General features: G+C 43.2%; 1 protein-coding gene and 1 long non-coding RNA gene across 4 annotated transcripts in view; one reads left to right on the forward strand and one right to left on the reverse strand.

The window, feature by feature from the left end:
• LOC134155536 (uncharacterized) overlaps window positions 1–23,663 on the reverse strand; it is a 42,144-nt gene that overhangs the window by 15,566 nt on the left and 2,915 nt on the right. The window lies entirely within an intron of this gene.
• Window positions 187–18,435, forward strand: MYL1 (myosin light chain 1). 3 transcript variants are annotated; one of them, XM_062602782.1, is made up of 7 exons: window positions 187–445; window positions 11,575–11,602; window positions 14,717–14,860; window positions 15,967–16,140; window positions 16,624–16,701; window positions 17,228–17,280; window positions 18,135–18,435. In XM_062602782.1, exons 1-6 carry the CDS (start codon window positions 326–328, stop codon window positions 17,254–17,256), a joined length of 573 nt encoding a protein of 190 aa, XP_062458766.1. In that variant the 5' UTR covers window positions 187–325; the 3' UTR covers window positions 17,257–17,280; window positions 18,135–18,435. The 3 variants fall into 3 exon arrangements, with proteins under 3 accessions (XP_062458766.1, XP_062458774.1, XP_062458783.1); XM_062602790.1 differs by lacking the exons at window positions 187–445; window positions 11,575–11,602 and adding exons at window positions 10,377–10,514; window positions 11,302–11,326; XM_062602799.1 differs by lacking the exons at window positions 187–445; window positions 11,575–11,602 and adding exons at window positions 10,424–10,537; window positions 11,302–11,326.

Here is a 23,663-nt window from a genome sequence, read left to right on the forward strand (position 1 = left end):
TGGAGTTTTTAAAGAGGGGGGGGGAAAGCCATTGAAGTCCCTTGATCTTACGAAGCCCTGAACTCTTATATTCCATTTATAGCTCGAGCTGGAATGACATCCCCCTTGATTAGCAAGCTGTCCAATCCAGCTGGATGTGTCAGGACTGTACGAGGCACTAAGTGAAATATATATATGCCCTTACAGAGTTTAACACATTGGGTCCACCTCCAGGGCACAGGCTGTAGCTCATTCTGACCACTGCTCCTCTCCCAGGAATCACTTTTAGGGGTTTTGCAGGGTTTTTTTGGGGGGCACCTTTACTTTCAAGTTTAAGCAACACAAAATGGCACCAAAGAAGGACGTAAAGAAGCCAGCAGCAGCCCCAGCACCAGCACCCGCGCCAGCACCAGCACCCGCGCCAGCAGCACCCAAACAACCCGCAATCGACCTCAAGAGCATCAAGGTAAATGGATGAAAGTGTGCTGATGATGGAGCCAAAGCCCTTCCAAAGGGGAAAGCTAGCAGAGTCCCAGCTAACAAAGACCTGCAGTGAAACGTTGTGTGTGGCTGGTTCCGGTTTGGGGACTGGAGTGAAATGAATGAGTAACCTCAGTGGATGGAGTTGTTGACCTGCCTGAGCTTTTGATTGTGTTAGTAGCTGATGGGTGTAAGGCATGGCGCATGATTTAACACAAGAGGGAAACCTGATGATTTCCAAGGTATTTTGGAGTGTGGCCCTTAGAACTTTTTACCAAATCAGTATCAGTCTGATCTGTTTGGTAAAACTAAATATAAAAGAAAATGAAAAACAGCAACAACATCCCCATTCCCTGTTCACTTTCCCCCCCAGAAAAGGTGCATGAGGACAGGAAGGGGCTATTGAAACTTGAAGCACAATGTTTTCCCATAGTGGTGTACTAAAACCAAATCTTGCTGTGCAGTTTGCCCTCAATTCCTTCTCAAATTTTTGCTAGCACCTGATGACCCTTTGGTCATGTATTTCGAGGTCAGCATGGCTTATCTTTAAAAGCAGAAAGAAAACAGATTTAAGAGGAGGGAGCCATTCAATGAATTAGGAGTTTTGCCTATTTTCATTTGCATTGTACAACAAACATTGGTTGGTTGAGACCATGAGCTGGAAAGCCATGAATGGAAGTGATTTCCTCTCACCTTTATAGATTTGCTCAGAATTTGTCATTGGCTGCAAACTGAAAGCAACAAAGAGGAAGAGTCTTTTGGAGATTTCCCTCTGACTGAACTTCCATTTGATCTCTTGCTGTCTCTAGCTTCACATGCCAACCTGCATCTCTGGTTGCTGCCTTACCCCGTCAAAGAAAACTCCTCCATGTTGGGCAATTCTTTACTTGGGAAAGAGGAGCAGGAGGTTAAATGGTTAAAGAGATGAAGTCAGACCAGTTTCTCTGGGTAGGACTATAAATAGCTATTCTCCACCTACCTACCAAGCTGATTGGTCCTGGGACCTATCTGCTGAACTCTACATAAGGAATCATGCCTATTAAGGGGAAAAGAAGGAGTACAAAGATTCCTAATAGTACATACTCATTTTCATCTTACGATGAATTCTGTTTCAGGTATCTTAATACATGTAGTGCCAGGATTATGACCCATTTAATGAGATTTCTTGAAGTTTACTTTAATTTTCACAATCAGTAGTCAGTGTTTTTCTGGAATAGTCTGTAGCTTCCCATGAGACAGAAGCTGAACCTGCTGGCAAAGTAAAACAAGTGCAAGAGGGGGCAAAAAAGACACTTTGAAACACTTTGGGTGATCATAGTAAAGGCTATATAAAAAGCCCACTGGTTTCTTAGAATACTGTCTGAAAATCAGATCAGACCTCACATTTCACTCATCTCCAGAAATGAAAGGGAATGCAAGCTAGATTTCCTACTAAATAATTTAATGGGATTTTATAGCTTTCTATGGCCAGTTCATTAGGAGAAAATAGAATTTTCAACTCCAGTGATCCTACCTAATCTATCTTTACATAAATAGGCTTAATAGCACATTACCAGCTAAAAAAAAAATGGCTGGCTGCAGCCTGAAACATCTCTGTTCACTCCTTTACCCAGACAGCTCTCTGTAATGGCAAGAAATGTATCCTGGTAGCACAGGTTTTATCACAGTCAGACTGCTAAAGGAAGATAGCCTCCCTGAAGTCTCTTTCTTTTGAAAGCTAATATCAGACAAAATATTTCCCTCCTTGAAAGGGAGGTAGGGAACTGGCTTGTAAGGGAAAACTAGTCTTTTAACACTAATGGCAACACATAAACATTACTATTTGTGAATAAGTGAAGATAAGCTCAAGGACAGGTTGGACAGGGCTTGGAGCAACCTGTTCCAGTGGAAGGTGTCCCTGCCCATGGCAGGGGTTGGAACTGGATGAGCTTTAAGCTCCCTTCCAACCCAAACCATTCTGTGACATGAGAAGCACGATGGAGGTTACAGTACTACTCTGCAATGCTGTGGGTGGCACAGCCTCCTCCCCACATATTTATCACTACCAGATCTCTTTCTATAAGTATCTCCTCCACTCTTCATCATGCCCTTACCAGGCAAGGAGCAGGGTGCCTCAGAGCTGCAGGAGTGAATGAACTTCCCCTGCTTCAGCAGGGGACTCTACCCAACCATATGGCTGCAAGGTGATGCAGAAACCCACATCCCCTCTATCCCTGATCCTCCTCTCACCTGAGACCCCACAATGGTCAAGGGCTGCCCAGGCAGACTGTGGCACCTCCAGTGATGGGCTCTGAGAGGCACGAGGAACAACCATGGTGCTTTCCACCTTGCCTTGGAGCAGGGCAGGGACTGGACAACCTCCCAGGGTCCCGGCCAGCCAGCCTGGGTTATCCTTTTTCGATCTCTGGGAGCTCAGGCAGTGAAGGGAAACAATGTCTTCTTGTAAGCCATTTCCTGGGAGATGTGGCAGAGTCTTAGCCCAGTCTCTTAATCAGCATTAATTAAGCCTTCTGTTCAAGTACCAAAGTCTCAGCATGAGAAAAGGCACGGCACCACCTCCAGCAAACCTCTGGAGCCAGGGAGTACTCAAAGCTAAGCTTTTGATTGAGATTCAGGGAATGATCCTGTCCTGGGGCTCCTTGTGCTGATTTACCAGGTGTGGAGCCAGAGCCTCCAGCACTTTGAACAAGGGCATCAAGGGGCTCCCCTCCACTCTGCAGGGGAGTTAGCAGCCATGCCGGAGCTTGCTACTGATGAGAGGTGTCTGGGAATGCCAGGCTGCAGCACCAGGACGATCCAGGGAGTCACACAGCAGGCAAACACACACAAAGGCTTTGTTAGCTTTTATAAGGAGACATCCAACCCCCTTTTAACTGTTACAGCTGGAGCAGGTAAGGGTAGAGCTGCCTAATAAGGGTTTTACAGCAGCCACAGCAGCCACATTTGGCAGTGCACCTCATTTTAAATTAGCAGAGATCATAATATTCTTCAAAACAAACAAGAAGGTGGTTTACAAACATGGGTAGCCATTCTTTCAACGGTACCCCTCCATCTTCAGGGAATCTGGTTTTGTGGGCCTTTTGAAGTGCACACTTTGAAAGTTAGGTACCTTTTTCTTTCCCCTCTTAAGAAGTCTCAGGCTGTGTTCTTGCAAATACAGGCACCCCCAATTGCCTGTCACCAGCAGAAGTTGTGGCAGGTCTTTTACCCTCTTTTGTTCTTTTTTCCCCACTTTAAATTAACCCAGTTGAAGCAAATAGTTGGTAATTTGTTCATACTGATAGCAGCTGGTGTCGGATTTTCTATTTTTGAGCACCATCTATTGACTATAAAACTGAGTAACAGGAAGATGTAACTTAAGGGTTCAAATCTCTAAACTCAGCCCTTTCTCGGCTCACTTCAGATTACAGAGCAACAATCACAGGAAGAGAGGCAAGGCAGGGTGGAAGAATTTGGGTTTAAATGAAGATGTAAAGACCCTTTTCTCCCCTACTCAAGAAATAACATAAAACTCAATCTGCTTTGCACAAATCTGTCTAGACCAAACTTACATCTTCAGTTTTCCTTCTTACTAGCATGGCCTGGATTTAAGCAATAGATACAAAGATCAAAGATTAAATCATAAGTGAGAAGCAAAGAACAGGGTTAATGGATTTGTCTGAGCATTACCACCAGGAACCAACTGCAACTGAAGGCAAAATGACTGTATGGTTCCTCTTCTTAACTACAGAATTCTTGGGGTTCTCTTAAAACTGTAGCCAAGGACATTCCCCAAAAGATAGCTTATCTGCTTTAACTTCCTTCTCCCACATGAGCCTGAGTGAGAAGAAACACTGAGTTGAGGAACAGCATTACTATGGGTCTGTGTCTGCAATAACTGGGATGAGATGTCTCATGCTTGGTTTTCCAATAGAAGCAGTAGGAAATGGATAAATTTCATATTGCCCAAATTGGTTTAACTCTGTCCCTATCACCAACATGTTAAATGTGTTTTTTTTTTAATGGGAAATCTAAGGGCCTTTCCCAGCACACACAACCTATCCTTGGACCAAGCCCAGGCTCCTAGCACTGTGATGTTTTGGTGCTGGAGATGTTGAGTGCAGTGCTCCTAAGGCTTCTGCTCTGCACATGGTGCTCTGAATATGTAGCACCCGGATGTGGTGTCACACCAGGCCCTCTACTTCAGCCTTTACACAAGGCTTCCCATGCTGGTGTTCACAAGACCAAAATGCCAGGACTCCATGGCCTACTGCAGATAAGCTACCTACATCTTTAGGGGAAAAATGATTAGAAGCTATCAACTAGTAAAGGCTTGCAAAGACCTTGTATAACTGTGTGATGCATGCTGAAGCCTGCTGCATGGAAGCAAACCTGTGTGATTATTTGGTTTTAAATACAGAGCTCTTAAGGCAGTAGAAAGTGTTCCACCACGTGTCCTTAATTCTTATGATATTCACTACTCAAGTAGGTCATCTCTGAACAGACATTTCATTGGGTATAACCAAAGAGAAACTCACTAAAATGCACTGACAGAAACCTTCTGGGCTGGAGGGCAAGCAAGGCTGCAAATGTCAGCAGGAGCACTTGCAGCTGCAAGACACTATTACACTGCAGACAAACTCAGTGTGAAGCTGTGGTGTCAGAACAGGAACGGTAACAGCAGCTTTGCTCAGAGTGCTAAGGGCTTTCTTGGTAACTGGCAGGTTTTTCCCTGAATTTTTTGGCTCAGGTCTTCAGATTATGCCTGATATAGCTCCAGCAATGACTCCAGAAGGATTCTCTAGGACTGATATACCTGTTGCACAAGGTCACCAGTACCAAGTGCTCTTTCAGATAGGAAGGGGACAAGGGCAAACATGGCTTAGCCTTAAGAAATGTAAAGGTGCCTATCTGACACCATCCAGACCATCGTTCTGCTACTGCTTTGACCACTGAGGTACAGCATCATTCAGGGTTCAACCCAGAGCAGACCACCCCAGCCAACCCCCTTGCCCCCATGAATCTCACTACTGATACTAGACCCGTATTGGTGGCAGTTGTTAAATCACTGCATGGGCAAGGCATGGCATGAAGGTATCCCAGGACAAGCAACCTGGACATCAGACTCAGCAACATACCAAGACGTCCCTTCAGGTACTGCTGAAAACTTCACAAGGAAAAGCAAACTGAACAGCCACCACTTAGTTTTCTTTACAAGGTTTCCAGAAGAACTTTGCCTCCATTTCTTCCTAAACAAGGAATCCTTCAATTTATATATATACTACTATATATATATCCATACATATAGGAGACACTTTACTAACCTGAAAAATCATTTGGAAATGAATTGTTTCCAGGATCCATTCTTAGTAATTCACAGCTTTGGCAGCATTTTAAAGTGTTAGCTATAGGCTTTGGAGAGTCTGGAAAGCAACACACTTTGGCATAAAGTGTGGAATTTAAAGCAAATTAGTAACATTTCAAGAGCTCACCGAGTAATTTCAAGTGTTAACAGCAGTTGTGTGGAAGAGCCTTTCTCCTATCAACTAATACATCAAAACGACCCCCCAATATATCTAAAACACTGTTTTAAGCCCCCTTGGAGCACAGAGAGATTGTAACAGATAGTAACAAGATATCTGAGTTCATCTTACAGAAGGCAAGAAGGTGACTTAATTTAGCCAATGTCAAGTAAAGAAAGAAGTTGTCTGTAAGGAGATATGAAACAACCGATCTGGAAATTCACCCCATGTCACTGAGGCTTTATTACATCTTATACCCATTGCCAAAAAGCACTTTCAGCGGGCTGATTTGCCACATAGCACTTAAATGTCAAGCAGCAGTAGCCTAAATATTGTCAGTACTCCAACACTGCCGCTGGGAGGCACGTTAAAACAACAAATCCCTTGGAGAGCAGAGCTCCAGAGCCTCGCGTTTCCTCCCACCGACACGCATTGATACAAATCAAACCAATACTAAACCCTTTCAAAATAAACAAACTGGGAAGTTATATGGAATGCTTAGAAAAAAAGGTCAAATTCATCTGCAGTTAAGTCCATTAAACTCAAGGAGGTTTCAAACTCTTCTTCCAAACTTCATGGTGCCTTCCATGTGCAATTTTCTCACCTACATTAAAGGTGGTTGGTTTTGTTCTTTCTTCAACCGTGCTGCCAGGCAGCTCTGTTCTCAAAACAGAGTTCTCTTTCTCAAGGCATAAGTGCTCCTAATATTTCTCTGCTTCATAAAAGACATGAGGCTAAATCCATCAGGCCATTGATTACTACTTAAATGAGAAGTAGCCTCTTTTAGATCTGTGGCATTGATCACAAGAGCTATCAAACTGGGGTGAGGGACAGGGGAATCACAGCCTGCTTTGCAGAGGGGTTTGAGAGCTGTGTAATCCTGCACTCAGTGATGTCTACTAGAAAAGATGTGCAGCTGTAGTAATCATGGAGCAGGCACTGATGGTGAGTAGGTATCACATGAACTGCTGTAGGCACAATCCTACCTTATCTCCAGCCAAAAATAGAGAAATCCCACCAGTCCTGAACAGAAAGCTAAATATACAGTGAGTATCCTGAGAGACTCTCAAATTTTCCCCTCTCTGATTTTCCAAGGCATCTGATACGTTCTTGGTCTCTTCTACAGAGAGAGTACTTTGAAATACCTAGTGACTCTCTAACAAAATGCTAGGATGATTCCCTTCTTTATATTCACCCAAAGGGTAACAAGGGGATGGAGCAGCTGAATGCTTTAACTCCCAGCAGCATCTTTTCCCAAGGCTTTTCACTCTGGCCAGACACCTACACATTTACAAGGAGCACAAAGTGACTGTCACTCAGCAGGCCTGTATTAGTCTCATAGGTAAATAGGTGAGCACATCACCATGCTGCAAGGGTCAGGGCCCTAAGGCCCATGAACTAATGACCTGTTGGGAAATTAGGAACTTTGGTAATAATTTGGAAATAAAGATGTGTGTGGATTGGGTCTTCTGCTTAGCTGTCAATAGAGTTGCATATAACCCTATTCACCCCACCCTATATAACTTGAAACCTGGTCAAAATGTTTCTATCAAGCAACAAGATGACTATAAGGTGGTCATATATTATACAGGGAAAAGCCTTAAAACACAACATCAAAGAAACCTTAATCACAAAATCCCCAACCCAAACACCACCACCTCCTACCCCCACCCCTTGGTGATAACCTTCTGGATAATAACTTTGCCCATAAACAATGGCTAAGCCAAGTTACAGAACTCCAGGTCATTGTGATCTTTCCACATGTTGTGGTTCCTTCAACCTTTCATTATTCCTCCGGGGGAGGTGCATTCTTTTTTTGTAAAGCCAAGCTCCCTAAACTTTCAACATCTTCCCTGAAGACCCAAGACACATTCTTTGATAATGCAGAGGCCATTGCCAGGATTAAAACAGATCAGATCACTGCAGAATACTTCTTTCTATCTCTTGAAGCTCATGAGAGACACTTAGAGGATCAGAAACCCTACCTTTAGTTTCTTTTAAGGCTGAAATCTTTTCTATACTGTGGCCTTACTCAAAGCAAGTAGCATTTTCAGCATCCAACTGACTCTATTGGCTTAAAGCAAGGTGGTTCGTAATTCAAGTGAATGCAACGTGCCCATGTTAGAATATTTCTCCCCAACAAAACTCTTGTGAGGTTTTATTCAGAATCAGTTATAAAAGGCTCATGTGGTGTGCTAGTATCTCCTCATCTAAATTCTGAGCCAAAGTCTCACAGTTTACATGTGGGCTTCTCTCAATCTATACATATTTGATAGCCCATTCAAGCCACATGGCTAATCCAGGTATCAGTTTTCTATGCCCAAGCCAAACACACCCAAACTATTTTCTGCTTGGCATCTAAAGTCCTCTGGGACAAGTTTTGCTGTAGCCAATCATAAAGATTATCTAGAAGGAAGAAAAAACATTGAAGAAAATTGTTCTAAGTTTCCCTTAATTTTTTACATATATATATATTTAGTTTAAATCCTGTTTTCAGGGGAACATTTCCCAGTAGCAGCACTGGGGAGGCAAGAGACTGAGGGCAGGAGGAAAATTCCGCCAAAGACAACACACTGAACTGACTCAGGCAACATTTCAGCTCTGCCAAAGCCTTTAGAAAGCTCTTCTATTAATGCAGTGGGACTGATGGCCAAGATCCGTGTTAGCTTTCTCACTGAGTTCCAGCCAGCGTTAACCAGGTGGTCTGCACTGTGTTAACTTAACCTATGTTAGCCAATTCAGACAAAAATATCAATGCCCTTTTCTATACAACCACACCTGGTCACAGCTAAGCTTTGTTCTCAATGCATACCTGGTCCCGCAGGTTAATAGATTACAAATAGCAGAAAACACAAACATGCACGTTGGCAGTGGAGCGTTTTTCCCTATTCAGCATATTTTCTAACTATTTCTCAAAAATGCAACTAAATCTGTTGGTTCAGAATGTTTCCCAGCTAAAATGCTGAGCTTTGAGAACTCTTTGCAGTTGTATCTTTAGGTTTTAAAATAGCAGGTAGGAAGTTTAGGTCTCAAATCCAACTAAATATTTTGACTTTGATTGTTTGGTTTAAAAAACAACCAAACCAAACCAGTGCTTGGGTTTGATTCTTGCTCTCAGAGACCTCAATATACTGCAAAGAGACATTTACAAGCACTACGCTTATCTGCAGGTAACGAAGCGAGCTACAGGAGAAAATGTCCCTCACTAATTTCATTTTGTCATTAGAAAACCCGGAGCAGGGAATGCTCAACAAAATAAATTAACAGAATTTAGTGAGGGGATTTCAGTTTTCAACAGGGAGTGTGTTGTCGTCACACAACCATTCCAACCCTGGCTCCATGAGACGCTTGACCCAGTTGAGGTGACAGGGAAAGGAAGAAGTTTGGAGTAAGGTTTTCGAAGATATTTACAAAGTCTCACAGCATCAGTTCAGAGATTTGACCTTGGCCTTGGAGGATGCTACACGGTGGGACTAGGTCTTTGCTACCAAAGAAAGTGCAAACTCTACCTCCTGGAACCTACCTAGAAACTCACCATTTATAGCTCTACCATGGCCCTTTCACTCTGCAACTCCTCGCCCCACCATGAATAGTAATCCTCCCAGTTCACAAAGCTTTTGGGGGTCTTAGCTCCTATCACAGTTTCTCCCTTGCCTCCACATCACAAAAACCTCAGCAATACCTACTCTCACCACACCAGTGAGCTCTGAAGCTGGCATGCTGGTGCCCTGCCTAACCTCAGCCCTAGAAGTGTCCTAGGGAGCACAGGCTCTCCCAGCACCACATCAGCTGCCAGCCTCTAGCAACAGTTGGGTCCAAAACCGGATAAATTCTTCCTTAAAAAACATTCCAGCTTTGGGAAACAGGACAATGTAACGAGTGCAGATGAAGAGCTTCACAGTTGGATACCACCTCCATCAACAGGTTAATCTTCTGCTCAATGCCAACAACTGGATCACACTGAGCAGACAAGCAGCAGCACCACTCACCTAATTCTGAGCACTGCACTATCATCTAAGGGCTTGAGTAAAGCCGAGCAAACCCCAGCAAAGGTATGAGGACTAGCCAGCTGCATCTAATATAACCTGCAAGCCATGTGTAAAACCAGTCAGCTGGACAAACACATGGCACCTCTCATCATCTGTTCTCCTTGCTCTCTGACTTTATAGCTTATTGGAGAAATAAGAGTCCTTCCCTAGAAGGAAATCTTGTTAGGTCTGGACAAGAAATATCTCCTCTTGACTGTATGGATCCAGAAACTGCTGACCTGAATCAAACTTACTGCTTGCTACTCCCTGCCCCTCTCCAGCCTCCTAAAAATAGCCATCATCAGATGTCCATCAAGACATGGAGCCTTCTGTCACTTTGCCCTAAGAAAGCTAAAGAACTCGCCAAGGGGAGGGACTGCTTCCTTCTGACACCTAATCCAGGCGATGCCGTCAGCGCCACTGGATAAATAAGGGGAAGAAAGGCCAGAAAAGCAGGACCACTCTCGAGACCTCTCAGCTAATCCCTCCTGCCCGTCTGCTGCTCTGCTTTTCCAACTCAACTATGGTGGGTCCACTGGAAAGCTAATGGTTAGCAGCGAGCCAGTGTATTTTACCTAAGTAAATCAGGCTTCTTGCTCAAGGTAGTGCTGGGGTGGGGAAGGACAGACCAGAAGACAGCTTAGGTTTGCTTGGCTTTCCTCCTTAAATTTAAAGGGCTATGCGAGGTTCTTCAGTTAGTCTCAAGTTCTGCACCAGACAGTGGTAAATGTGCAGCTCCTATAGCTTCAGACAGGAGTGTTAAAATTTGCTACTGCTGTCTGCTACGCATTTTAGTTTAGTTCTGAGATCAGATGCAACCTGCTAAAGTGGCAAAGGAACAGAGTAATATTTAATATAAGAAAATGTAATTTTTAGTACTTTATGTAACAATTTACTGCCAAAAAAGTAATCTGAAACACAGACTTCAAAGGACTGGTTTAATTGCTATGTTCATGTAAAAAACCCAAGCTGCTTGTTAAGCAATATTGCTTCAAATGGTCTTAACGAAACGGGTCTATGATAAAACAGTAAAAGACCGGATTAGTGACTTCTTTGTTAGCTAAGAGACTTTAGACTTTTGCTGCTTCTAGCCACAACCCTGGCTTGCCCTGGGATGCAGATTCTAATGGAATCTTTAAAGATAGACAGGGTGATGCATTTTTACAAGGGAAGTTGCTGGCTTAGGTTGCTATGGCCTCATTAGACCAGGAAAGACAAATGTGAGCACTCAACTACTCTGTGCTATTTGCTTTCTCTCAGTGCATTTTCAGCAGTACTAGTTCTCTTTTCTCTCTTTTTCTTCCCAACTGCAGTCCTTCACTCCTGACCAAATTAACGGTAAGTGAAATAAAAGTTAAACTTTAACATGGGGCAGGAGGGGGTATATAATGGCCACCAAATGCTAATATTCACTAGCCTTAACAGCTCTGTTGCTATCTGCATTACTTCTGCGCATCTGACAGACCCATTTTTGCTGTTTTGGAAGATGACTCATGGATTGAGCTGGATGCTTTAGGAAACAAACAGGTTCTCCCCCAGCCCCCCCCTCCTAAGCTATTTTTTTGTGATTGATTTCCTTCCAACAGATCGAGTTCTCCAAGGAGCAACAGGATGGTAAGTTACAAGAGACCTGATGTGTTTTACATGTACATGGGTTCAGAGAGGAGCTACAAGCTCAGAAGCTCAACCTTTATGAAGGGATGAGCTAAGACTTCTGCTATAAATCACCACACTCGTGACTTCAGAGGAGCAGTGCTCACTTATGCTGAACAAGAATGTAACTGTAGATTTACATATCATTTATCTAGGTGCTTAGATGCTGCCTAAGCTGAGAAGTCTATGCCATGTTACCAGCTCTACCTACTAAACATTTTTCAGTTGTGCTCCTGTACTGGCCATTCACAAGGATGCTGAAAACAAGTCTTGCATTTGGAAGTCACAGTGGGAATAGGCAGATGAAGGACAGCAGAAGGGAGTGGGCTGAAAACTTAATTTAGCTCCAATGACATTGCAATTTTACATGAACAGAAGATGTGGGAGTCCTGTACATGCTTTTACTAGAAGGTGTTGTGAAAGGAAGGAACAAGGGCTGCTTTACTGTAAATACATCCATTACGCATGAGAATAGTTAGCAAATAAGTGACTTATCTAAACTGTTACTTACAAATGCGGTGTGGCTATGCTGCAATTCTTGAGCATCTTGCTATATTCTCTGCTTCACCAGCAAGTTACAAATTGGTTTTTAAATCTTCTAGAAAGAGATTGAAAATTCTGGCATGAACAAAAATCCGCACTGAAGCTCTGGAAATCTATACTGGAGTGTTTCAAATATTCCAAGAGATGCATTTAGGCTATATTAAATAATACAGTTTTTAAAGAAATGTCAAAAATTCAGTAGCAAATATAGTAGACTTCTCACTGTGAACAAAGTGCTTAGAAAGGAAGATACAGGGATTTACTAGAAATCCAGAGGGAGAGGAATAGCTAGAAGCAGGTCTTAAGGGAGAGACCTAAACTTCCTGAACATCAGCCTGCTCTGGGTTACACTATCAAAGCAATAAAGGACAGGTGTAGTGCAGTAAGTGAGACGGGAAATGTTTCTCTTCCTGCAGTCTGAACACTCCTGGTCACAAAAAAGATCATTTGGACTCTTCCTCACTTTTTAATTCCAAAACTTTTACCAAAGGGTTGGGAGAGTTTATGGAAAAATGCCATCAACCCCAAGCTGCTGGCATTTATAACAAAGAAAAAGGCTTTGTTCAGCTTCCCTACATATTTCAGCTCATCCGGCTGCTGTAATGCTGTGGTAACTGATCCAAGCAGCAGAGCAATTAAAGCTACTTGAGAGGCAGAATTTCCCAGAAAAAGGGATGTCCCACCCTCCATAACTATCTTCATCCACACAGGCTGATGCACCAGCAGCTGGGTGGTACCCTCCTCAGAGAGGGATTTGAGACATGCTTATTCCAGCAGAGGTATAAACTAGGAATAGATATGTATATACACATATATACACACACCACCCAAAACTAAAAAGATAAACCCCACAGCAAAGATAACTCAATGAAATGCATGCCTGAGACACAAAAAAAAAAAAAAATCAGGCCTTTTCTCCCAGTGTTCAGAACCAGTGAAGATAAAACTTCATAGGATTTACAAACGAGAAACTCTCCTGATGGCTTTGCTAATAGCAAACTAGCATTGTTTTATACCTCAGTCTGGCTAATGTCATTAATGCACTGAATGAAAGATGGGATCATATGGTATAAATCACTACAGCCCTATCGACCTCAGCCGCTAAAGCAGACCGTGATATTAAGTTGATATATTGTAAGGGGAAGCTCCACACAGGTCCAGAAGGCCTTGATTTCATACCCTGCAATAAAAGCTGTAAGGGGAGAGGGTTCACAGTAAAGGGTTATAGGTCTCTCACATCAGACAGTAAGAGGGTTAGTTTCAGATGTATTAGATTACAGCCTAGCAGGCCAACATTGTGTATCAGCAGCTTTACTGGTGCCAGCAACACCCCCACTAAGGCATAGGTATATGGATGGCTAAAGCAAGAACCTAAATACCTCTGCGTCACCTGTCCCCAGCACAAGATGAATGAAGACATGATTTGAAATGTGGTTTATTGCTTCTCAACATGCCCCAAGGCAGAAAGAACATTCCACCTACACGAGCTGTGAAACACAAAGCCTGCCTAGCTGCTGGAAGCGTATCACAACCACAGGAGACATTTCACTTGGTTTACTTGGAGCTAAAACACAGCATCGTCAGATACTGCAGTGCAGGAAAGATCATCAGCAGTCTTGAGATGCTCTTGACATATGAGTTTCAAGGATGCTTTTTCAGCTGGACCCTGGACTTTTGCCCCCCTTCAGCACACTTCTTTATTCACTGCAACAAATATAGTAAGGTGATTAACACGGAGCTTTGCAACAGAAGATGAGGACTGGCAATGGAATGAGGCAATCACCTGGGTTGATTTCTGTAGTAGAAATGTGTGTGCCTCAATTCTTTGGTCAGCAGCAAGGGGGAAATAAGTGAAGGCTGATCATTTGGCAGCACTGAAAGAAACAAAGTGTACACACTGGAAATGCACTGGAAGAGGCATCACACAAGTATTACCACTGGAAAAGCTGGATATTTGTGCATGTGTAAGAAGCAGGGATGGACTGCAAAGAGCAGAGAAGAGAGGGAGCAGGCATGGGCAGAACTGCTATTGTAAGGCAACTTTAAAGGCAAACAAAAGTAGAAGCATTTGAAATCCACATTCTTGTTTCCCATTAGCACTGTGTAGTTGAAATGCTGGGACTGCAGGCAGGACCCATCGAAACAGCCAGATGTTTTGCACTGCAAGGTGCTTTGACAGAAGAATCCCAGTCCTTGGTGAGGTACCTTCTGCTTCTGTGTCATGCAAAGACACTTGTCTTTGAATGGCAGTGTCTGTAGAAAGCTTATCTTGCCCCATGCCTGAAATAACCATGGGGTCAATCTGAAAGCTATTGATGGCTATTAGAGCCATGAAATGTAGATATAAAAGTTTAAAAATAGTGAAACCAAAATGTCAGAGGGGAGGAGTTTTTCTTGCAACTGTGGGCCAAAGGTTCCCCTGGTTAACTCCCGTGGAGCAGTGCCAGGAGACAACAGGCTCACGTCTTTGTCAATACAACTTGTCAATAGGGAGCTGCCTGGCCCAGTTTAACCGTTGCTCTTCCCTTGCAGACTTCAAGGAGGCCTTCCTCCTCTTTGACAGGACTGGTGATGCCAAGATCACCCTGAGCCAGGTTGGTGATATTATCCGGGCGCTGGGGCAGAACCCTACAAATGCTGAGATCAACAAGATCCTGGGCAACCCCAGCAAAGAGGGTAAGTATCCTATAATCTCTGCTGGGCCCTTCCTGAGGCTGGGAACTGTCATTAGGCAACATCAGCAGTCGCAGCAGGAGGGAGAAGATCTTTTGCTCTGAAAGGGAGTGGAAATTCTCTAATTTCTTTTGAAGAGGATGAAATCCATGCTCATGAGGAGAAAAACCTCCTTCAGATGTACAGAAGTTCCTGTAGGAACCATTCTGGTGCCAATCTGACGTAGGTGCAACACAGTCCATTTATGCCCCAGCCCTTGCTAAGTCCGTTTCCAATAGCTGATTCTCTTCAGATGCTTCTAGTGCAGGATCTTCTACATGAGCCAAGACACACCCTGGGAATGGAAACCCACCCATAAATTTCTGCTGGCTGAGGTGGTCTGCTCAAAACTCACACAAACCAGGGCATGCTGAGGCATATGCTGGCCATTTATGTAGCAGTCATTTTCCATTTCATTTTGTCCCCTCTTAGAGATAAGACCATCTGGCTCAGATGCACTGAGCTTGCAAGTCTTTAAGCCTCCACACTGAAGATGTCAGTAGTAAATCTGGACACCACCCCCACTGGACATTCATATTTTCAATTAGTTTATGCTAATAGTCTCTGCTCTTATGCTAATAGTTGCTATGCTCTTACACTAATAGTCTCTGCTACCACATCCAAGAGGCCCTGAAGAGGTCACTAACATGCCAGCAACCTCAGGGGCTCATCTCAATTGTCCACCCTACTCTCTACTTTTTCCCCACTGTTTGGGCTCAAGATTCCTGGTTATTGTATTCTGTAGTTCCCCCATTCATAAAATCCTTTCAAAGATCAACTCAGCCAGCTAGTTTCATTTCTGAAAGAGAAATACGATGTGCATGTAAGCATATAAAGTTATACGAGAAGAGCGCTGGAGCAACTAGGTGAAAAATCAGATGGATGTGAAAACTAACTCTCATAAGAGAGAATGCAGGTTTTGCAGAGGAACTGCCAACCCCCCCAGGCAAAGACTAGAGTAAAGGACTGAAAGAGGTGTGCAAATGAGATGGGAGGCTCAGGGCAAATATGCCAAAAGAACACACATTGAAGTGTCTAGCATGTAGCAGCAACTGATGCTTTCTTTCCAGAGATGAATGCCAAGAAAATCACTTTTGAGGAGTTCCTGCCCATGTTGCAAGCAGCTGCTAACAACAAGGAGCAGGGTACCTATGAAGACTTCGTTGAAGGTCTGCGTGTCTTCGACAAGGAAGGCAATGGCACAGTCATGGGGGCTGAGCTCCGTCACGTACTGGCTACTCTGGGTAAGGGATTATCTTCTCTACAAGCACTTTAAAAATTGCTTCTGGTAGATGGCATGAGAGGGAGGAAGGATGTTCTAACCAGTTTGGAGAAGTAGGAGCCTACAAAGCCAAACAAAACTGGGTTTCCTAACTGGTAACCCACAAAACACAAAACTCAGTAGAAATCCCAAAGGAAAAGGCTTAGTTTATTACTTCTAAATTCAGAGGAAGTATTGAGTGCTCGTTATATAAAGAATAGGGAGAAAAGGCTGTATACCTCAGGGACATAACACACATGGACAAAGGCAGAGGATTTGCTGCATAATTTCTTTACTCTGTAGGAATAATCGGAATCCCTGTGTCTATACACACATGTAAAACTGCTACTGAAAGTTAAGACTACTAACACTCAGTTCATGTCTAGGTCTTTTTGATACTAACTCAGGAAATAAGGAAAGCCCCTGGAAAACCTGTAGGTTTAACAGAGGTTTCTCAACTCTTCAGGTGAGAGGATGACAGAAGAGGAAGTAGACGAACTCATGAAAGGTCAGGAAGACTCCAACGGCTGCATCAACTACGAGGGTAGGTGCAAGAGCTCAACACCCTCTCATCCTACATTTCTTCTTCCTCTCTCAGAGCTTCATTGCAGTTTGCTTTTAGCTTCTCAGGCAAATATACACAACTACAGCTGAGTTAGGTTGAAAGGCTTATGTGTGGAAATGACTGTTGCAACATGCTTAGCCTGCAGTCACACCACTGAAAGGACTAGATTCAGTCACTGAGAAGGCTACTTTGATCAACACTGCATCTCTAAACTCTCTGGCTTTCTGTAGAGCAGTTGCAGTGATTGGAACCAACCCTATAGCTAATGCTTAGGAAAAGTGCTCTATTCATTATAGATTTAGTCTTACCACACTTAAGCAGGAAGAGAATATATTTTTACAACAAACACGACACTTACAACTTTCTATCACATTGTTGGGTCAAATATGATCAGGATCATGTGTTTTAATGCCATCAGCTCAGGAACAGTTGTTATTTTTAAAGGTATTTCCCAAATTAACATTTGCTGCTCCTTCTAACTAGCATATCTGTATTTTTGCCACAGCATTTGTAAAGCACATCTTGTCTGTCTAAGTGGACTTCCTCAGATGCCACACGGTATGTTCTTCTCATGTGCACACTTAACCTGGTATGTTTGCTATGCTTAAAGCTTTCTACATGCCCATGGGCCAAGTATAAGTTACAAAACCAAGATGACACCTTCTCCTCAATAGTCCAAATAGAACAAAATGAGACTGTTGTCTAACAGCAAACGAGTGCAGATCCCTGGGTCATGTTCACAGCTCTGTAAGTAGTTGAAAACTGTTTAGTGGGTTTTTCAAACATACATAAACTGTGAAAAGAAATGCTCATTTTATTCACAAGCATGGAAATGTTCATGCTTAAATATCACACTAGATCTTGTCATAAAAAAATCAAGAGTTTGAGCTATGCAAACTGACAGCCTAACATATTTATTCTATAAGCATCTTGAGATTTTGTGGTTCGCTTGGTTTTCTAAAGGAAATCAAAGCAACACCTTCTGATAGTGTTACAGAAATCTGTAACAAATTATGTAGCCTGAATAGTTGTGTGAACTACTCAGAACAGCTCTTCAATAATCATCTGAAAAAGAGTATTCTGACAGGCACGATCAACAGCAAAAAGAGGGCTTCAAAAGTACCTAATCATTTAGCAGTTGTCCTACAAGTAGGAGGTAAAAAACACCCTAAACAGAAACCCTCACACAACCTTGATATGCCGCTATTTTGTCCAAAGTAAAACCCAGCAGCTGTCTTTAAAATGTCTGTGTGGTCTTATTTGACCTATTAGTTATTCTATCCAAGAAAGATATATTGCCAACTCTCATATGAAGCAACAAATGCCTTAAAACAGAAATCAAGGGCTCAGTTTGTCATTTTGCAAATGTTTTTTCAGCCAACTTCAAGTCCAACTCTCCCATTCCTTCCCAGAACAAGCCAAATTCAGGAAGACCAGATGGCACTCGAGATCTGCCTGTCTGCTCAGTCTGTCACCACTGACATGGAAACTGGATAGAACTGGATGATATATGCCTCCGACCCCACCAGTTTTACCTGTGCATCCATAGGTATCACCACTGGGTCATACACTTTCATTTCAAAAACATGAACTTTCACCAAGGCAAGCTGCCATCCAGGATCCATCCATCCTGAGCATCTCTTTCCATGTTGTTTGCATTGAAACAATGGAATCTTTTGGAAAAAATAAAGCATCAATACATCCCTGTGGTCATTTTGTGGCTATAAAGTACCTTTTTTCCTCTAAAGCTGCTCAAATGCACTCAGGACCTGATTTGTTTTCTCTGTATATTGTATCTCACAAAATAAAGTTTTATCAGAAAAAAAGGGAAAAAGGAAAAGACAGACATCTCCAGGTCACTCTACTTAATCTGAATGAAAAGTGTTTTCTTTGGGGACTGGGAAGAGGAGTAATTTGGGAACTATCACCTCCATCAGCGCTTAAAGTTTTAGGAGAAGGAGACCTGGTAGCTGGTGTCAGAACAGCTCCCAGCGTGGCACCTTGTGCACCAGGCAAAACCCAGACCCAGCCAGGGTGGCCCATGAAGAGATTTTGTGGGGTTTCCTTACAAAACCTCCTCCAAAATGCTGTAACAGCAGGCCCACAGCACTACTACGAAAGGATCCTAGATACTGTGTCTGTTTACAGCTTTATGGACAACTAGAAAAAGCAGTCAGAGTTGCCAACCACCCCAAAGGACCAGCCCTGGGGCCATCACTCCCTGGGCCATGGCAAGAGGAGTCCAACTACCTCTTCTCCAGTGACACTCTCCTATCACTCAGGGAAATCATTACCTACATACCCTAACCCTAAATGTAGCTCCTCTCTTTTCCTTAAGCGGTCCTGAAACCGCCTTAATCCCCATCTGAGTGTCAAGATTGTTCTATTGCATTCCAATTTCATCTGAAGTTACTATGAATGGGATAACCAGAATTCAAGTTCCAGCAGGTGCAGCCGTTCAAACAGCAGCTTTCCTGAAACTTCCCAAAAATCACCTCCCATTTAAACCCTCACTGTGCTGGTAGGAAGGGCTAAATGAATCTCTGAATTATACCTGCCCAAAGACAGGTAGTTTACAGGGGCTTATAGTTGCCACATGCACATTGGGTAACACTCGATAGAAGTTGCTATTTAACCTCATCCTAAAAAGGCAGCCAAAATAAGTGAGATACACATTGAAGCAAGTTATTTATAGAGTGTTTCTCAGGGGACTGCTAGACACCCTGCTGCTCCTCAACATATTGCCTACACACACACACAAACAGATCTCAGTTGCTGGGAAAGCAAACAAACAAAACTCTAAAACATCTCACCATATATGCTGTCAGCCTCCTTTTTACACTGCTCTGTCACACTGCATTGACATGAAGTCACAGAACCAGCCTAATCCGAGACTGGACAGCCCTAAAGGAAAGGCAGAAATTTCTGTTGTATTTTCCTTGCTGAAATCACAAGTTTTACAAATTTCTAAACTATTTGGGGCCCAAACCTTCAGGACAAGCAAAATGGGATGACTCCTCACCACTGCAGAAGTATACAGGTTGTTAAGCCACCCATTTGTAAAAGCTCACGTTCAGGGGTAATGTTTTCAAACTGAAACAAGGGAAGTTCAGGTTGGATATAAGGCAGAAGCTGTTCCCTGTGAGGGTGCTGAGGTGCTGGCACAGGGTGCCAAGAGAAGCTGTGGCTGCCCCATCCCTGCCAGTGTTCAAGGCCAGGTTGGACACGGGGGCTTGGAGCACCCTGCTCTAGTGGAAGGTGCCCCTGCCCATGGCAGGGGGCTGAAACTGGGTGACAAGACATCGCTCTGAATGATAACTGAAGGAATGAAGGTAACATCACCTACACTCTACTCTCCAAAATTAAACCAGGAATTATTTTGACAGACAAAACAGATGAAAACAAAGAGAATACTCCTCTCCCAATAAACCGAGTCTCAAAGTATTTCACAGAGCTGTACAACGAATAGATTTTTGACACTATTCAAAGGTTTTAGCGATTTTACAAGATCCCAAGTTTAGACAGAGGCAAATATCTGAAAAAAAAAAAAAAGTTCATGTTCTTACAAGACAAAACCATTTTGGTGTGATTTTAATTAATTCAGTCATTTACAAACTCCTTATACAGGAGCTTATTTGAGCCAGCGACAGCTCCAACACAAACTAATTTCTTTTGTTACTTACTTTGAAAATGTAAAATCAAGGCATTTTTGAACTTTAATGACATGGTGTGGGGATATTTTCGTTGAGAAACACACCAAACCTTCTCTGGCAGTCAGCTTGAATTTCATCAGTAAATCCCATCCAGGAGACACCCAACCTGAAAGTACAGTTTGGAAATGCTTCATCTACAGGAGAGCAGGGAAACCTCCTGCTTTGCCTCCAACCTATTTAAAGGTTAAACTTATTTCTAGTATGGAGACAGTAGGTTGAAACATGAGCATTGTCGCAGGGAAAGTTCCTCAAAAAAGGATGCTTTTCTGTTCACCAAAGGAAAGAAATACAAGTCCCACCACTCAGTTCCATACAGCACATGATGCCTCATTGAGCAAGCTCCTCCTTTACCCACAGAGAGCAGCTGGGGAAGGCTGCCCTGCATCTGCTCAGGCTCCAAATAGAAAAAGTAATTCTCAGTCCCTGCCATCTGACACCTCTTGCCATCATTCCATGTGCTTTGTATTTTAAATAGAACACTGTTAATATACATACTTTCCACTACTCAGCACAATTGAGTTTATCTCCTCAGGAGCAGGGCTAAATCCCCAGAGAAAGGTCAAGCTTCAGAACTCCAGTTCTTGGTATGCAGCCTTGGACCAGCCCCATGAACAGGAACTCTACAAAACCTAGGCAGAAAGGTCAGAACAATTGAGGAAAGGTGGTCACCAAGCCCAAGAATGTAACTCTGCTCTTGACACAGGCTGTATTCATTGAGAGCAAGCTACCACCACACATTTGAGCAAAGACATCCCCACAGCTGTTTCTGCCAGGTCAGGGATAGCCAAGAAGCCCCTCCAAGAGGGGGATCCATATGCACTGAGCAAGATGAATTTCAGAGGGCAGGGAACTGCAATGAGGAACAGTGACCCTCTGTCTAGCATCACTTGAGGGTCTGGATCCTCAGCTAGGAAAAGGCAGAAGCTGTTTTGTACTACTCACAGTGCTTTGCTCTGGAAATATCCCAGACCCAAATGGGCTTGCACAGCCATCCACAGTATCAACACCCGCCAAAGAGACCATCAGATACAGTCACCTGTCCACATTGTCCCACTTACATTACAGGTGCTTCCTTCTTACATGCAGGAGTTGAGTGTCAAAAACACGGACACTGGGCTCTTAAAATGAAGAGCTGTTTCTGCACTGCATTGATGTTCTCCCTAGCCTTGAACCAGACTTTATTTTAGAAGAATGGTCTCCAGCCAGTGGGTGGTGCAGTTCTGTGCAGAAAGAGAGACCAGATGGATAGGAAGGCGAATTTATCCATGGCAACAAAACACAGCTGTCAGGTGTGCCTGATGGTGCAGGAGTTATTTACTGGTCTTACAGCACCTGAGTGTTGTACACAGCACACTCCACCTACTGCCCCAAGCTCATTTGGGCAAAGGCTGTTCAGACATGTCTCCTCACAACCCTCTCTCCTGCCTAACTACAAAATAAGAAACCAAGGAAGCACAACAGATGCATCACTTTTCCCTAGAGCAAGAAGGAACACTTGACCCAAACAGTGCAGGACCAGCATATATACTCACTGCCACCTCACAGCAGCAGACCAAGGCCCTGAAAATTTGCCACCTATTTGGAGACATCTCCAATACTTTTACACAACAGCAGCATACATGATTATTCCCTACTTCTGAGGTGTCTGACATCACTATATAAGATAACCTGGGTCCTTCACACAGATCTGCTTAGTCTCATGCCCTCGTGCTGTGACAGCAAAACCAAGAAGAGAAAGTCTGGCAAAAAGACATACTCTTTCTGGTAGGCAAACTTGGCTGTTCACACCACTAAGCCCTCTAAGCCTTCATATCCATCTTCTCTCCATTATTATTGAGGTATTAAAAAGCCACAGCATGTACAAGATTGCTGCCTGAACAAACTCCACAAGGGTAACCCTCACAGTGATGTGAAGTTGCTTCCATACCAAAATACATTCCTTTCCCATAGCTCCCCTCTTACAGGTATTTCATATCATTATTACAAGAACAATTGCTCCACTTCAGCAGATTTTCAACCAAATCTCAGGCTTTAAACACGACACATTCAAACAGTCTTCTTCCAAGTACTATCTTCTACAGCTTTAAGTCTACTCCATTCTTATGCTGGGGAGGCTAACTTCTACAGGGGTACAAGGAAGTGCTCAAATGTGTAATGAAGAAGAAATGCTTCCTTAGCAACCTATTATTCCTCCTTTATTTTATAATGAAAAACGCAACACTTTCATTTACCAAGGCACTTACATTTACTTCAAAATGAAATCTGAAATACTGCTGAAAATATAAAATCTTGCTCTCACATCTACCTTCTAGATTAATTGGCACAGTACATATCAGACCATGCTTTATTAAAGCATTAACCTGCACTTTCCATTACCAAAATCTATGGTTTGGGAGGATGGTATAGATTGGTCCATAAACATTTCATTTCTCCACCAATATAGCAATAACAGGCAGCAGTACTCCTAAATCAAACTGTTTGTTGTAAAAGAAAGGCTATAGCAAATCCTCTGGAAAGGCCTTGCACTAAGAAGTGAATGAGGGAGGTGAATAAAAGCAATGAAAATGCATGCGCATGAAAAAGATTTCAAGAGGGATTATTTATGCTGGTTAAAAGGAACAATTATGATGATTATTATTTGCCATTATACTTTTAAACAGACAAATTTATTTTTACTGTGTCTCCACAGTTTACATGCGTTGTGTACTTCCTTCAGGGTGTACAGTTTTCTGCTGGGTGAAAAGCATTCAGGCACAGAGAAATGTCAGGGGGTGAACTGCAGCCAGTGGCATGGCTCTGAGAGAATTCAGCTCCTGCCCAACCTCACAACCATCTGCTGAAGCTCACTTGGCCTCTTCATGGTCTCATGAGTAAAACTGGGCAATGAGGAGCATGTTAAGAGAGGAACCAGGACAGGTGGACAGCACAAAATCTTGAGAAAGCCAAGGAAAAAAGCAGCACCTCAAACTGGCTCCTCAGTTATGTTCTCTACAGCCATCTGGAACATTTCTCCCTGGGGGCACTGTTCTCTGTGCTGACCTTTTCCTTCCTTGCCTCTCTGTTGTATGCCAGGGACAGACTGCTGTGCCTCTGGTCTACATCAGAGCACATAGGTCTGAACAACTTCCAACCACTTTTAAGCATAATTAGCAGGACAGTGCTATGTAGTACAGGTCACATCCACTTTTCGCAAAGGCAGATCCTTAAGAGAAGCAGAAGCAAGGAGGA

This window comes from Pezoporus occidentalis, unplaced genomic scaffold, assembly GCF_034315485.1.
Source record: "Pezoporus occidentalis ecotype Australia unplaced genomic scaffold, CSIRO_AGI_Poc_V1 ctg118, whole genome shotgun sequence".
Taxonomy (NCBI): domain Eukaryota; kingdom Metazoa; phylum Chordata; class Aves; order Psittaciformes; family Psittacidae; genus Pezoporus; species Pezoporus occidentalis.